This window comes from Diorhabda sublineata, chromosome 8 (genome assembly GCF_026230105.1).
Source record: "Diorhabda sublineata isolate icDioSubl1.1 chromosome 8, icDioSubl1.1, whole genome shotgun sequence".
Lineage (NCBI taxonomy): Eukaryota > Metazoa > Arthropoda > Insecta > Coleoptera > Chrysomelidae > Diorhabda > Diorhabda sublineata.
In genome coordinates, this window is record NC_079481.1 from 8040567 (window position 1) to 8058703 (window position 18137).

At 32.9% G+C, this 18137-nt stretch overlaps 1 protein-coding gene across 5 annotated transcripts in view; it reads left to right on the plus strand.

Moving 5' to 3' along the window:
- The window catches only part of LOC130447906 (calpain-9-like), a 71253-nt gene that overhangs the window by 36798 nt on the left and 16318 nt on the right, over positions 1-18137 (plus strand). For 3 of the 5 annotated variants that reach the window (XM_056784957.1, XM_056784961.1, XM_056784959.1), the window contains 8 exons: positions 5806-5974; positions 7750-7949; positions 16000-16140; positions 16255-16429; positions 16484-16728; positions 16782-16954; positions 17010-17215; positions 17971-18128. In XM_056784957.1, the coding sequence (XP_056640935.1) occupies positions 5806-5974; positions 7750-7949; positions 16000-16140; positions 16255-16429; positions 16484-16728; positions 16782-16954; positions 17010-17215; positions 17971-18128 (1467 nt within the window). The remainder of the gene's footprint in view (positions 1-5805; positions 5975-7749; positions 7950-15999; positions 16141-16254; positions 16430-16483; positions 16729-16781; positions 16955-17009; positions 17216-17970; positions 18129-18137) is intronic. The other 2 variants (XM_056784958.1, XM_056784960.1) reach the window with 1 other exon arrangement.

The window sequence follows — 18137 nt, forward strand, 5'->3', positions numbered from 1 at the left end:
ACATCTAATTTTTAATATAATTCATATAAATCAAATCGAAAAGTAATTAATTATATCATGACATATAAGAAATGTGTCTGTTTCAATTTATGATACACGTGTACTAAACGTCACATAAAAATGAAATGACATGATTGATTATTTATTATATTAAAAAAAATCAAACTAACTATATATATATATATATAGCTTAAAATGAATTAATTGTGGCATTGATGTATCAGGTGATTCAACAAAAAGTAGACCGATATCTAACAATAAATATAGTGTCAGAAAGTTCTCCGGTCTCTGAAGAGGTTGAATTACAATTTTTGTTTCTTTTTTCATCAAAGTTTAATCGTTAATACAATTGCAATTGGAAAATATACGATTTGTTTACATGTCAGTTTATCTGTGCTCAAATATAAGTTTATCTATCTGTATACAATACTAAAATATCTCATTGGTTGCACTGAATTTCAAGTATTGTCTTTGTGTGAATATTCAGTGAAATAAATTATTTCTTTTTTCTTCATACCGCTGCAGAAGACGCGTGGAAACTTTCTATGTGAAGATAGTACCTCGACAAGTATTCTTCATAGAACCTGAACCCTTCCAAGAAGGGTTAATACCTTAAGTATATTTTTTGAAAAATTATAGTTTTTATTCAGGATGTATTTTAATAATAAACAAATGGTTGGATAAAGATTGTTTATTAAAAAAAAACGTTATAATGACTATAAAAATATGGATTTTGTGGACAAATACTGAAAGAAAACATTTTTCTTCTCTATATATATATTATATAAAATTTCGACGATTCAATTAAGTTTAAACTAGTTTAGAAATGATGTTATTTATAGAAACTAATTTTTTTCTTACAAGGATTAACAAAATTTGCCGAAACCTAAAATAAAAAACAAAATTAACTTAGAGATTAACATATAATTTATAAACAAACTTTTTTCTATTTGAATTAATGGTATCTATTCATTAATGGATATTTACCATTTCGTAATCCTTGTCTATGTCCTGTCGATCACCGGAGCTTTCCATATTACCCAAAAGTGAAGAGAAATATTTAACATTTTCATTGACTTCCTCACGTAAACGCAACTGTCTATCCAAACAATCTTCCATTTGATTATGCAATTCTTTACATTCAACCTCGTTTTTATTTATATCAGATTTGATTTTCATATAATATTTTCTAACCTCATTTGTTGTATCGGATAATCTTTTAAGATTTTCTTCGGTTGCCTCTAGTTGGGTTTTCAAACCTTCTACTTCTTTTTCTTTTTCATCGATTTGACTCGTCAGCAATTCGATGTGCATGTCCAAGTCTTCGACGGTGTTGATGATTTGACCAGTTTGCGTTATCAACGGCAATTCGGTGATTTTGGGGGATTTAATCGATTTTGAATTTCTAAAATCGGTGAATACTACGAATATAACCAGAGCAAAAAAGAATGTGCCGATGAATAAAGGAACTGCTAGTAGTAACATTTTTTCAGTACCGAACGGGAAATTTTCAAAATTAACATTCGCGAAATTTAACAAAAATCATGACAGGTTGACAGCGACGTTCGCGTTTTATTTTTTCAATAAACTCGTTATATCTTTAGTCGTTAAGGTTAGTATTAATTTATATAATCGAAATCAATACTTATAATTCTTTTTCTTCGATATTATTCAATTCGATCTCGGACGAAGCCCAATCGTCTTTGTTTTCCTCGATTTTGGATGCGAGGTAATTCAAATGAGATTCTAATTCTTCGAGATTAGTTATTTTTCTACCGGTGGGTGTTACAACGACTGGTAAACGATTTTTCCGTGATTCGCTATTCGAATTTTTGAAAATTAATCGATATTTTTCAATAGCCGTCATACAAATTGATAATACGATTATACAAAACAATATAACGTAAAATAAATAATAAACAGACATTTTTAACTTAACTGAAAATTTAGATCTCGCTAGTAATAAATATAAATAATTACAAATTAAACTGACATATTTTGACGTTAGATTCTTTTAAAATTCTTCTTATTCTCAAATATTACAGTCAATAGCTAATATGTCAAAATTTAATGTTTATTATAAGTTAGTAATCAACTACACATATCGTATTACCAATGTTGCTATTCAAGTTTTAAGATATGGCAACACTGGTGTGAATATGTCAAATCTGACATTGACATCATGAAGTTTGACATTTTTAATGGGATCAATTCCGTGAAGGTCGTCCAAAATCGGATGTCGTGTCAGAAAACATCAATGCTGTGCGTAACTTGATATTTCAGGGCTGTCAGAAAGATTTATTCGCGTTGGATAGTCATAAATTGACAATCGTTCAAAAAAATTCGAGGACGTTTATAAGATTGTGATAAGCACTAAGAAATTAATAAAAAATCCAAAATGTTACATCTTAGAAATTAATTTTCCCGGTTATGATTGCACCAAATTCAAAAAACTTTCTATTGTTGAAAATAAGACTAAAATCCCTTTAAAACAAGATACCACACGACTCGCTATCTTATTTAAAATTATCCAGGGGGTGCTTATAATTCAGAGTAAACTAGCTTTTACCCGCGGCTTCGCTCGCATAGAAAAATTGCCAAAAACCTACAAAAATCCATAACTCCACATTGAATGTCCGCGCCTAGCTCCTCTCCAACTCAACCGATTTGAGTGTTCAAGAACTCAAAACAAAGAAGGTGTTTCAGCAAGTGTTCTTAAACCAAAACAAATTCTGTAGCTGTATTAGAACCCGAGATATGTTTGAATGTAGAAAAATTGCCAAAAACCTACAAAAATCCATAACTCCACATTGAATGTCCGCGCCTAGCCCCTCTCCAACTCAACCGATTTGAGTGTTCAAGAACTCAAAACAAAGAAGGTGTTTCAGCAAGTGTTCTTAAACCAAAACAAATTCCGTAGCTATATTAGAACATGAGATATAGATCTTTGAATGTAGAAAAATTGCCAAAAACCTACAAAAATCCATAACTCCACATTGAATGTCCGCGCCTAGCCCCTCTCCAACTCAACCGATTTAAGTGTTCAAGAACTCAAAACAAAGAAGGTGTTTCAGCAAGTGTTCTTAAACTAAAACGAACTCTGTAGCTATATTAGAACCCGAGATATGTTTGAATGTAGAAAAATTGCCAAAAACCTACAAAAATCCATAACTCCACATTGAATGTCCGCGCCTAGCCCCTCTCCAACTCAACCGATTTGAGTGTTCAAGAACTCAAAACAAAGAAGGTGTTTCAGCAAGTGTTCTTAAACCAAAACAAATTCCGTAGCTATATTAGAACCTGAGATATAGATCTTTGAATGTAGAAAAATTGCCAAAAACCTACAAAAATCCATAACTCCACATTGAATGTCCGCGCCTAGCTCCTCTCCAACTCAACCGATTTGAGTGTCCAAGAACTCAAAAGAAAGAAGGTATTTCAGCAAGTGTTCTTAAACCAAAACAAATTCCGTAGCTATATTAGAACCTGAGATATAGATCTTTGAATGTAGAAAAATTGCCAAAAACCTACAAAAATCTATAACTCCACATTGAATGTCCGCGCCTAGCTCCTCTCCAACTCAACCGATTTGAGTGTTCAATAACTCAAAAGAAAGAAGGTATTTCAGCAAGTGTTCTTAAACCAAAACAAATTCTGTAGCTATATTAGAACATGAGATATAGATCTTTGAATGTAGAAAAATTGCCAAAAACCTACAAAAATCCATAACTCCACATTGAATGTCCGCGCCTAGCCCCTCTCCAACTCAACCGATTTAAGTGTTCAAGAACTCAAAACAAAGAAGGTATTTCAGCAAGTGTTCTTAAACCAAAACAAATTCCGTAGCTATATTACAACCTGAGATATAGATCTTTGAATATAGAAAAATTGCCAAAAACCTACAAAAATCCATAACTCCACATTGAATGTCCGCGCCTAGCTCCTCTCCAACTCAACCGATTCAAGTGTTTAAAAACTCAAAAGAAAGAAGGTGTTTAAGCGAGTGTTCTTAAAACAAAACGAAGTCTCTATCTTGAATAGAACTTGAGATATTGAGGATAGAACGTGTGTATGTGAAAAACTCCCATGAGTAATGTACAGGGGGAAATCGCATTTGATTATAACTAGAGAATGGTGAAAATTAGATGAAATCCGATGGTTGATGGCTGATCTGTGCATCAATACCTTTCATTGAAAAAAAAATTAAGCAAATCAGTTGGGTAGAACGCCTGAACGGACTCTGAATGGAAATCATCAATTTTTTTAATATATAAGATTGTCAGTGACTCTGTATATTATATTTGATATTATTAAATCATGGTAGACATGGTAGATTTTCCACAACGGCGTACAAAGTAAGAAAATGTATTAATTTTAAAATTTCATTCCATGTAAAATAATATTAGAAAAAAAAAGTTAGATTACCAGAACTTCCTTACTGATTAATATTAATCGTGATTGTTTCTTCTATTTTATTATTATACTAAACACTTAGAAATATTTATTATTATTTGAAATACATTTTAGTTAAACATACAATAAATTCGTTCGATTTCTTTCTATGATTCGAATTTCCAAATGAGTGCGATTGAAAGTGAGCGATTCTGTATAAAAACAAAATTTAAGTGAGTTTTAATATTTCAATTTACATTTTGTTACCACAAAGTCCGTTATTTTTCGCGACAATCGGTTTTCCAAGTTTTAATTACCTATTCATAACATTCTTCACATCATTTTTAGATCTAAAAGTAGATATTTAATTAGAAAAAAAATCCTAGTTATCGTGATCTCATAATTATTTTAACTTGTGCGTTTTTTTCACCAGAAAAATAAGTGGCTAAAATTCCGAACACCTTGAAGATAATGAACGGGTTGGTAGCACGAAAGTATAATTTTACTACAATATCGAAGTTCTAAAGATAATGACTCACTAATAGGTAGACTCGACGACACATGGAAGGTAAATAAACGAGTTATATTGTTGACAGGTTATTAATTTTCATATAAACTATAATGTGAGCAATACTAGCGAGATCTAACCAAATGCCACACATTCACAAATTAGAACTGAACGATCTTCTCTAGAAACATAGAAAAACCTGTCAGCTTATCAGAAGAATGCATTTGCTATATGCTGATTGCTTTGGATACCGTTTTAGTTTACATTGGACAATAAATGACTCATATGAACATTTACAAACTCAATATTAACACGATTTAATCAAAATTTTTGCATCAATTCACTACTACACTCCTGAAACGGTAAAACTGATCCTAGAGATAATTGAGTCTCTTATAGAATTAATTTTGTAGATATGAAATTTGTTTACCAAAATTACTGTAGTGTGGTTTACTATAAGCTCGTTCTAGTGTATCAAATGGTCAATAAACTGATTTTTCAACCAAACACGAAACGAGTGTTATTACACAGCCACATTATTAGCCAAATTTACATCCACGTGAGTTTAGCTGTCATCTCAGATCAGGTTTACGATAAGTGTATGAAAAATAGCATCAAGCATTGGGATGTTTGTTTTGGTTCGTAACAAGTTTATTTTTAAGGGGATTTTAAAGAAGATCTTATCTGTATAAGATTCAGAGATGTTTTTCTAGTTATTATTATCCATATATCTATTCTAATGACCGTCTTACATGCTATACTGCACGTTTTTTATCGTTTATCATATACCATAGTTGGTCAAACTGTTAAATTAGACAACTGACAGCCGTCATATCATCTTCAAAACAAAAATCTTTCGGAATTAAGTTAACTGTCAATTTTTTTATAATTTATCTTATTTTCAGATACTGTACATCTGATAGACGAAGAAACGCCTCTAATTACCATGCCATCAGACGTATGTGTCGAGAACGTGGTTGTCTCTACGAAGACCCAGATTTTTCCGCCGGTCCAAAAGCGCTTTACCACAATAAAAAACCGCCGATTAATCCTATAGTATGGATGAGGCCGCACGTAAGTCACAGCGTTTACTATCGATTCCAAATGAATCGATACATACTAAACGATTAAAGTTAATGATCAATTTCTCATCTTTTTTCATCGAATATAGGTGTGAAATAACATTTACCGATAGGGATCGATATTAAATAAGCAATTATATGTTGAAAACCGTTTCGAGAAGTGTCTTATCTATTACGAATTCGATAAAGACCGTGGTCTAATCGATTTCACCATAGATACCATTACGGCAACCATGGCGGTTTAAATAAGAATCATGACAGTATTTTTTCATCCTTGTTTGTTTCTCGTGTGTGGGTTTGCGAGATAAAAGATGACGGAAGATGCGTATCGGTTAAAAAGACAGTTATTGACGTGGGTGATGTTTTATTACCGTACAACAAAATTTTTATAATCGATTCTAGTATCAATTAAACAATCGTCTATTATTTAACTAAAGAAATATTCAATTTCGATTTAATAATATCTAGTAGTCGCTTCCTGGTAAAAGATTCGCGCAACCATAAAGATTTTATAGTGATAATGATGGAATCGAGAATTTTTCTTTCTATAACGAGTGATATGGAATCGCGAAAGTATCGAAGGTAAAGTAAAACATGAGTTGCGAGTTTGATATTATCATAACATTGCTATAACAACAAAATATTACTGACAGTTTAAATGTGGAATCGAACATTTCTTTTTTAGACGACGTCATCTGAAAGTTGTTCTATCTGTATTCATTTACATACCGAAAGTTGCGTTTTGAGTGTTCCATGTAGTGAAAGTGACAGTTCCGTGCTGCAAAACATTTTCGGGACGCTCTGGAGTAGAAAAATTTAACTTCCTTAATTGTGACTCTAGCCACTTCTATGTTGACAATTGACAGATGACACAAACACATCCACAAATTGTATCGAAATCACAAACATTCGTTTGTTGGTTAAATATCGAAAATTCGAATCAAGTGCATGAACCTTCGCAGGTCGTACAGTCTCGTTTAAACTCCAAATATTTTACTGTTGATAACGAAGGACCAGTCTCACTCAGAATAGAATCTAATTCAGCTTTTTTATTGGTTGGGCTAATGCCTTTGAAATCAAAATATTGTATGACATAACGATGTTTACAAATCCACTGAAAACGTTCAGTTGAAGCGTCAAATATAATGTAACGTGTATTAGGAAATGAGGAAAGTAATTGCGGTTGATTTTGTCACTGAAAAAACGAATTTTCAACGCCCCGTATTATAGTAATCTACTAAAAAAGCCTGTCGATGCGATATTTCAATCCGTAGTGCAAAATTGCTGTAAAATAAAGTTGACGATGGAAACGTTGAACGAATTCATTTCAGAACATCATCTTTATGATCCCGATTTGTTCCCATGTGACTATTATTCATTTGATCCAATGGCGTAGCTTACTAAATCTAATAGAAATTTCTAGTAAAACCAAATAATTCAATCTATGAGGTGAAATTCGATAAAACTACTTTTGATTTATATTGAAACTGCTTGATATCCAATTATTTTCATCTTAATTCCGTTTAACAGGTATTTACGTCCTCGGTGGACTTGTTTATAAAGACACAGGTATATTTCTACAGTACGTAAACATAAATAAATGTAATCTTGTTTCGATACGTCTTAGTTCCGATTTTTACACGTGAGTTGTTAGGACTAATCAATATTGTGAAACTTCTCGTGTTTTTCCCATATACGCCATAGGTTCCCAAGAGATCGAATAGCTTACATACCGTTAGTGGTTATTTTTCCGTTTAATTGTTTCAGGAGATTTGTCAGCGTCCTCGTTTCATCAACGATAATAACGAAGAAGGAAATAGAAAATTTACAGTAGAATCCGGAGAACTCGGTGATCAATGGTTGCTAGCTGCCGTGGCTTCATTGGCGTTAACGCCGAAATTTTTAGATCGGGTAGTACCGCCTGATCAAGGATTCGATATTACGCATTCTTATTGTGGAGCGTTCAGGTAAGGGAATAGAAAATCCTTTGTTTAAAATGGAAAACATTAGAAATTCCTTTCTTAACAGCTGCTCTGAAATCATATTTGGTATTGAGTTTTTCTGCCATATAAGTAATCTTTCGGGAAGTTCCATAAGAAGAAATCACACGGGTTCGAGTCCGGCAAATACGGGAACTACGCAAATTCTCATTTTTATCAATATTTTGTAATTCTTATGATTCGTATTTTGCTTTACCGCTTTTAAAGTATAATTATTAGTTTTTCTCAAATTTTTTCACGTTTTATACCTTTTTTTATGATAAATTTCAAGTCTTTTCGACCTACTTCGAAACGAAACGTTATTCCTATCAAAAAATATAAATATAAATAAATGTTTATAAACTAACTTAGGTCTATAGCTATAACTAACTCTATTGAATATTTAGCTCATGCGTTGTTTCTTCCTCTAATAAATATACTCGAGTATTTATGAATAAATGTAAACTTCTTTAAGCGTACGTCATCGGTCGTGGTTGATTTCAGTCTCGACTCGTTTCTTTGCTGGACATACTTATAATTGACTTATTTATGGTATACTAGGAAAAAGATATACATACTCTCAGTAGATCATGTCGGTTAGTCGTATTGTTTTGTGATATTTCCTCTCTATATTACATATTCTATGACAGAAATACGAGCCTACGTTAGATGTATGACATTGCTTTGACACTTGTTCTGATGTCATTATAACAAAGCGATCGGATTCGTTTAAAATCGGAACCTAGGGGAATTTTTAGATTGAAATACACTCGATTTATATCATCAGAAAATAATAATCTTGATGGGAGATTTTTTTGTTTTGGAAAAAGTAATTTTCAATAACAAAAATTGACATGTGGTAATGCGTTCGGTTATGACAGTTCGGAATCGTTCGGCAATCCGCTTTATTAAGCTCTAACTGCTCGAATCGCGTTCGTTTGTATAAATATTTGAACACGAAACATATTTTTCTTTTGACTTTTGACGTTTCAATGTTTATAAATTAGGACAGTTCGCATGTATAAAATAAATAATCTTATTTGTAATAAATAATAACTGACCGAGTATAATACTACCTCCAGATGTCAGGAATTGATAACAACTTCGGTACAAATTAATTATCCATTGCCACATAAGCATTTGAAAAGTTAGTTTGTCTATTTTCATACTTCAATAGTTACTTTTCTGATCAGCTGACTACAATTAATTTATGTTGTTTTTATTTCGTTATTCGTTTACTATTTGGCAATTAGCACAATCAATCGCTACAACCTATAATCACGTTCTGTGTGGGGTCATTGAAGCATTAATTTATATTTGATGCATCGTCGTTATTTTCTTCGAACAAATCATTATGAATCTAACCTGCTCTGAATGTTTTTTAAATCTAATGCAAATATTCTAATTCTTCTTCTTTATCTTCAGTTGTTGACAAGTCGTTATCTATTATTGTTGATCTCTATCGATAGGAATCAATTCAACATCTGAAGTTAACTATTTTAGGCAGTTACTTCTCTTTCGAAATTCAAGAAAACCGTTCTTTTGATACTTGGCTGTCCACTTCAACCCAAATTGTAAAGTGAACAGAATATCCTTTGAATATCTGACAGTTGACAAATGACAATCTAATATTCAAATGCGTAGAAACGACATCAAACTCTCATAAGAAAGATTAACCTCTGAAGTGAACTATTTCTGACAATTGCTTCTCTTCCGAAATTCAAGAGAAATATAATATTAGACACGTTCTTTTGATATTTGACTTGCAATTTCAACCCAAATTGCAAAGTGAACAGATTATCCTTTAGATATCTGACAGTTGACAAATGACAATCTAATATTCAAATGCGTAGAAACGACATCAAACTCTCATCAGAAAGATTAACCTCTGAAGTGAACTATTTCTGACAATTGCTTCTCTTCCGAAATTCAAGAGAAATATAATATTAGACACGTTCTTTTGATATTTGACTTGCAATTTCAACCCAAATTGCAAAGTGAACAGATTATCCTTTAGATATCTGACAGTTGACAAATGACAATCTAATATTCAAATGCGTAGAAACGACATCAAACTCTCATCAGAAAGATTAACCTCTGAAGTGAACTATTTCTGACAATTGCTTCTCTTCCGAAATTCAAGAGAAATATAATATTAGACACGTTCTTTTGATATTTGACTTGCAATTTCAACCCGAATTGCAAAGTGAACAGAATATCCTTTAGATATCTGACAGTTGACAAATGACAATCTAATATTCATATGCGCAGAAACGAAATCAGACTTTCGTGATTTGGCTTTCAGATGATTTCGACTCGAGTGTATCCGACAAGACATATTTTTGATTTATTATAAATTCACGCATCGTGAAACATAAATTTTTATCAAAATATTTTCAAATTTAAATAAATCCATGAATAATTTCGCACGTACCCTCGTAATTAAGTTGAGTGGTTGAATTTTTGATATAGAGGAATCGTACTAGATCGAAAGCTGTTGTTGCTGGTGACATAAAAGGAAAAAATGTTGTCTATATAAGAAGGCACACAGTGAAGAACCGCGCGCTGCCCTGACATTGGACCTTTATCTCAACAAATACCCAATAAATCTAATTAAATAGCTCCGGTCCGAGTTGCATGCATCTCTTCTGCTTCTTCTTCTTAGAAAACCAACGAGGGAATATCATAAACTATCATTTTTTTCTCATAACTAAATGCAATCCACATGTACGGCTCTCGTAAGGATACTACTATTTGGAAAAATAAAAAAAAGTTTTAGGATCAAAGAAAGAAATGTATTTTCGGGAAATTCATCAATAAATACATTTAAAAGAAAATTTGGTTTAAAGTAGATTCAAGTATAAAATTTCCTAATCTGCATTCCAGAAGATTTAAGTTGATTGAATAAGCATGAAGCTTCTTGTCTCATTGTACATAAGTCAGTATTTGGTTTTGAAAATCTTTTGAGTCTGATCTAGAAACCCATTCTTTATCCAGATCGTTCCACCATGTTTTTCATCTTCCACAACCCAACAGAAATATTTGTAAATCTTTTTCTGAAAGGAATAAACTTTTCTTTACCTCCAAACTAGTTGGATTATATGAAAAGCTTCTCTATTTACAATGTTTTTTCCTTACTTAAAGAAGTTGAATTTCGCCTTTCCTTGTCCAGAATGGAACCAAGTTGCTTTCGTTTTGTATTTTTTGCTATTTCTTCTTTAAATTTTGGTATGCAAACGGATTAAATGGTATGACTTAGCTCTTAATCAAAGTAGTTCCATTATTTTCTTTTAGTACTACTTGGCAGGCAAAAATCGATTCAGACGACACCCCTGCAATTACAAGACACTGATCCACTACCATCAGAACACAAAACCACACACCAAGATCCTAGGTTTTCAGAGTCAACCCAAAAGAAGGCACCCCTCGACCAGATAATTCTGCATTTCATTAGCAAGTGCCAGGTAATACATAGGAGATAGCTATGGAGAAGGCGAAGGACAACTCGGATTAGCTCTTTTCCTGCTGAAGATAATTGGAAAGAGCTTATCCGAGGCAGCGAAGCTCATACATACAATAAGAAGCCGAGAGGGTATAGCCAACAGGCTAATCTCTTAGCAAAAAGAAAAGACATCCCAGAAGGAGTCTACACGCGAAACTGTGTCGCAAATGAGGATGAGGACCTGTCTAAATGACAGGGAGTTGGTGGAATGTCTTTCTTCGCTTTCGTCCGTGGTTTTATCCGTAGTTGAATGCTTCGACGAGTTTTCTTACGCTTGTGTTTGTATGTACTATCATCAGTTAGCCATCAAATGTCAACCGATACACAACAAATTAGAATTCTGCCTGAAAATGGACACAACGAGATACACAAGCGGTTATCCTCTTCCCAGTGAACCTACATGGTAGTTATAGAAGAGGACGTATATACAGACGACCTAGAGAAAGATTTATTATTTAATATGACTTTCAGAACAGATTAATGGATGGTTTGAGCGGGAATCCAATGGTTTTTGTTGAAACTGGCGATGTAGCGGGGGGATTAACGTTGAACCGATACATAGAAGAAAGTTTGGGGGATAACGTTGTTCCCTACTTCAGTTTTATCAACGAAAACTTCCTCTTAATTCAGAACAATGACCGTCCACATACTGCTACTGATATTTACACTTTGTATTGGCCAGCATATAGCCCGGATTTAAATCCTATCGAGCATTTATAGTATGGAATAGCATAGAACAACGATTTTGAGATGCCAAACTTGGACCTGAATCGATTGTCTGGATCAAGTTTTTGCTTGTTATTTGTTATAGTACAGTTTTATTATAAATCTGTCATTTTCGAACGTCGTTTTCGAATTACAAAAGGCAACAAAAAGGCCTCTTGTTCCGCTCCTGGTCAGAAATTATCTAGATGGTTGCTTGCTTTAATTTGTTCAACAAGATCACAAATTGCAAATAAAGATCCGCGATAGTGAAATGTGTCTAATAGTGCGGTCAAAATGTTTTAGCTTAAGTGCAAAGCTGGTTTTATACGTCCGAGGATGAGATACAGTAATCAGCGATTGATGTTGTTGACTTAAATATACTGAAATGAGAAAAATGAATATTTGTCGCTATAAAATCGATAAATATCAGTTTTGGTCGTAAGAATATTAATATATTATTAATTAACAAAACTAGATACACTTGATTACCTATTTAGAAACGTTTGTTAAATAATTACGAGTAATTAATATTGATTTTCGATGTAATGGCAGTCTTGGGTATTATTTAACGCCTACTTTGCAAAACACAATGAACCCACAACTGTTTTTAATATTTGTGAGGACGTACACCTATACACCCACTCTACTCATTGTAATCATTTACCTTTTAGTATGTCTTCTTAACGAGCAATTTTTTTTTCAAATATCAGCAAATTATGCACTGCCTCAAGATATGAAACCAGGAAGCGTATTGCGGATAATGCGCCCTTCAGGGATGATGTTTATTACCAAAATTAGTATTTGAACATGAAAATTCAACTATTTTTACTTATGGAATACCCTGTTACTTCGTACGAAATTTCTACTCCAGGCGTCAATCTGGTGTGCCTATTAAATTTTCGGGATTTTAAATTGGGCAATTTTCCGGGTTAATAAGCGAAAAATTGATTTTTGTTGGGTCACAAATTATGAATATTTGCGTGGCATACTTTACAATATTTGTAATACGATGAATAATTTACACGTGCTTCAACTTAATTCGAGACAAACGAAAATATGCGAGGAATAGACTAAATATTTACTTAATGATTTCACTAAATGAAATTTATATAGAATGAACAATTCAGGCCATAATATTGCTCAAATATTCATCATTTGATACACTTTTGCATTCGTTTGAACCAATTGTCGATGCACTTTGGAGGTACCTCCAAACACGTAATTTGAATGCTCCTTCGGGTACAGAAAAAAGTTTAGGCTGCAATTTATTTTTCTATAGGAAAAACATGAAATCATTAGGTGATTGTACAACCCATAAATTCGATGTTTTGACTGTTCAAAAACTATTTTGTTTCAGCTGATGTATCAGAGTCCGCGTTGTCGTGATGTAGAATGATTGGTTTCCATGATTTTTTCGAACACTTCTGTCAATTAAACGCTGTTGTACCATTCAAAATTGACCGTTCTACAGGGGAAAATTTGCATAAAAGTGCCCGAATAACTTTTGTTGGATTTGTCTCGTTTTGAAATACCCAAACAATCGAGTGTCGTTCACATTCTGGTTCATATGCAAATTATGCGGTATACAACGCGAACAAATCTTTTTGACAGTCAAATTTAAGTCCTAAATATGTCTCAATCTCGCGGAATGTCACATAAAAATCTTGTAATATCACATCATCGATGTTTTCTGATACAGCAACAGATTTTGGACGACCTTAACTTAAGTAGTAACTTAATCATCGTTTTTTAACAATTTTTTGACTAAATTTTCAAAAATTACTAGAAAGCAATTAAAATATCAAATAATTAAGTTTGGTGGTATGATATGATCGATAAAAGTTGATAAAATTGCTGGAATTAGTCACTATTTTCTTTAGAAATTAATTCTCCAACGATGGTAACAATTAGATGGACAATTTAACACGTTGACTGCCAAGGCAATGTTCACAAATTGATTTGTGGACCTTCTACAGTTCTATACGGTTTTGCTCAATCCTATTACCAAAATATTTACTGTTATCAGTGGAAAATGATTGTTTTAAAACCTAAGACCTCTAGATATTAACAAAATTTTTATTTTGAATACTATATTAACTTTATTAGTTGATTTTTAGCCGCCAAATTTCGTTGGTTTGTATACCGTAAATGACTTAGTGCTACTACATAAGCTTGTTTAGTAGCAAACAGTCAATAACGTAGATAATAGCAACAGTCGTACAGTTTTTTTTTTATTAGATAATTCGAACCATCTTACGTAAGGAATTTCCTAGATGGAAATTGTTATTTTTTTATTGAAATTTTCCATATTTTTACTTCAGTCTAGTTTATTTTTTTTCGGAAATTTTGTCGGAATCTTGTTTATATTTGATAAAGATATATGTGGTTAGATTTCACACTTGAATGAATTAGGAGTCGTGTCCCCAGAGATTTATATTAACTTTGGAGCGCCTCGAGCATTTTTTTTATTAATATTTTTATGGAAAATGTGACATGTATGATAAATTTCATCCGTTTTACTCGAATAATTTGAAAAATTTAGTTGATATATATTTAAAAGAACTTGTTTTTTTCGAACATACATAAACGTATACATCTAGTTAATTTCAACGCAAACAATGAAATTTCCATTTGCAACATTTAGCAAGTTCATCAGATCGATGGTTCTCTTTCTCACGGGTACCTTTTTACCACCTAATAGATTATTTGTTGAATGATTGTGCTGTTTTATGGGTACCGTTGATTGATAGATGATTCTTTAATAGCACCTATGTGAATACAGAGGCGGAACACAGATGCTTTTTATGGAAAACAATTAGCGAAATCTATAAATAAAACACCCACATTTCGAAATAGGGTAAAGTGGAAAGGACACTACACTTTTTGGAAACAAAAATTTGTCACAACTATAGTTTAATTTTTTCAATTGAAACGAAATTAACAAAAAAAAAAGATAGTACAACGTGTTTTCATTTTCATATGAGTGTTTATCGACTTATTCTATGCAGCGAGTCAGCATCAATGTCTTAATTTGGTAAGACCTCATCATCACTGGAGGAATCTGCTGAAACTTCTTCATCTCTGATATCATAGTTTGCTTTCTTATTCGACTTGGACAATTGAGCAACTTCCTATTTTCGTTTTACTTGCGTTTTTCTTCATCAAAAACAATTGGCTCAAATCTTCAAGTACTAGGTTGCGATTAATTGCTTTCCTGTCCCTAGTTCTAATATTATTTAGCAAAGAAATAATCGGAAATAGAAATTCTAGTCCCTTTAGAACCTGCGATTGATGGTGTATCAGCATGAACTAACGCTTTCTTACCTCTTTTGGTCAACCAGTGCGATGGTGGGCAGTCTCACCTAAGGTAGAGTCTAGTTCAGCTTTCATCTTTGGCTAAGGCCTCTCAAATAAAAGGTATTCAAGCAACTACCATCATCTCTAGGTCAGGCCAGGTATTTCTGGAACCAATATACGTATTTTTGAACGAATTACATCTTCTTTCAATTGTTTAAAGTTGGTTTTTATAGACCAAAATGGGAAATCTGTTGTATACACTTGGAAATATCAGATGTACGGACGGCACTGCTTCCAAACAAATATAATCGTTTCTTTAAACTTTATAACTTAATTTATTGGTAAATATGACGAGATTGAACTCAATTTTAGTTCGCGGATATATCGTTTGTGTCTGATTTAGAGTAGGATTATCGCTCTTCGTTGTAACAAATTATTGAGATCGATATGTAATCATTAGAGTCAATTATTTACGTGGTTTTCTAATCGAATAACTTAATTCGTCGTCGCTCAATTATTTTTCGTTGTTTACAGATTTAGATTTTGGCATTTCGGCGAATGGAAAGATGTTGTTATCGACGATAAATTACCAACGCATAAAGGTAGATTAATATACTTACATTGTTCTAATAATTCGGAATTTTGGGCGGCCCTTTTGGAAAAAGCGTACGCGAAGTAAGTAGAATTTGATATTTCGTAATTTGCTTGATACTTAATTTACAAAATTGCACTTTTTGTATATAGTTATGTTAGTAATGTTAATTTCGTTATCGTTTTATTGTACAACAGATTATATGGTTGTTACGAACAACTTCAACAAGGATCTACTACCAGGGCGTTACAAGATTTAACCGGAGGTATAGTACAAAGTTTCGGGCTTTCTCATCAAGATCGTTTTTTGACGTTTCAAGTTTTAAACAGCGCAGTACCAAGATCTAGTCTTCTTATAGCGACAATTACACAAGTAAACTTTCTATATTAGTGAATTAATATTTATTTTAATCTTTATTAATTCAAGGAGAAAGAAAATAAAAGACAGTTGAGACTTCGAAACGGTCTAATAACTCAACACGCGTACAGTGTGACCGGCTTAGCGCGAGTACGAGGAGTAAATGGAGAAGTTCCATTGGTGAGGTTAAGAAATCCGTGGGCTAAAGGAGAATGGACCGGTCCGTGGAGTGAAAGATCTTGGGAATGGGACGGATTATCTAATAGAGATAAAGAATTATTGAGTATCAGAGTAACCAACGAAGGAGAGTTCTGGTAATTTCACTATTTCGAAATTTGTAATGTTATTAATATTGAACTTATTTTAGGATGTCTTTTGAAGATTTTTCTCGGCATTTTACTCAATTGGATTTAGTACATATCGGTCCAGATGATTGGATGATGGAAGGGGCGTTGCATTCTAAACAACCTTGGAGAGCGGTTTTGGCGAGAAGAAGATGGAGGGCGGGATATAACGCCGGAGGAGGCCCATCTTACATCGGTAAAATTTCATATAACATATAAATCGAAACGTGTTAATAATATTTTTATTAAAGAAACGACAGCGATGAATCCTCAATTTCACGTACAAATACCTAGAACGTCTTCGAATAAATGTCACGTTGTGGTATCTATAACGCAATATTACGAAACGAATGTGATAGAAGCTAAGAAGAAGAGGCCCCTTTACGCCATAGGTTTTGCTGTTTATGAAGTACCACATTCCATGCAAAGATTAAGTCCACACTTTGTTGCTGAACAAGTAAGAATTTATATAAAACTCCGTATTAGTTATAATTAATTTCTCGACTAATTTGTGAGACGGATAAAGACCCCAATTTTTGTTACGTTTTATTGTTTCAAAAGTTGAATGTTTCGTAATCCCAAGTGACCTGATCACACCGAAAAATCTAATTCCAGATCCAACCAAAACCATTTCAAACTTACTTATATCTTTAAATACACAAATTGAATCAATGAGAAACTTCCTAAATCATAAACAATCTCGTTTTTCTTTTCCCAGCGATGTTCGATAAACCTGGGAACAGATTATAATCCGAAGGGGCTGAAGCTGGTGAGGTAGGGTGCACGAGGTAGAAATTTGAACTTTAATTCATCAATTTTGACCTGGTGCATTGTCTTGACGCAACAACTCATCCTTCTTAGCCAAATGTGGCCGTTGTTGCTTGATTTCTTAGCTCAAATTTTGAAATAAAATTTTTTCCATGTTTACAAATCCACTGAAAACCTTCACTATTGATAGTTGCCAAACAAATATTAAACAACGTGGCGTCTTCAAATTTGAAACATATGTTGTTTAAATTGTGTACTTTCTAATACAGTGGGTATTTTTCAAGCAACTACCGCCATCTCTATGTCAGGACAGATACTTGTAGAACAATCCTCGTGGAGTATTTTTTTATAGCAAAGCTTCCAAACATCGTACTCTATATTGAGAGAAAATTACTTTTCTTTTTCGCGAGGAAGTTATTTTTTCTTATATGATATTTGTTTTAGAAGCCCCTCGATGTAACTAATCATTCGATAGCAAGAGAAGTGGTAACATTTTTCACATTACCTCCTGGGGATTATATAGTTGTACCCCAAACGAATATGCCAAATTTAGACGGGAAATTCTTATTGAGAATATTCACAGACGAGCAGAGCAACATTTGGTAATTATT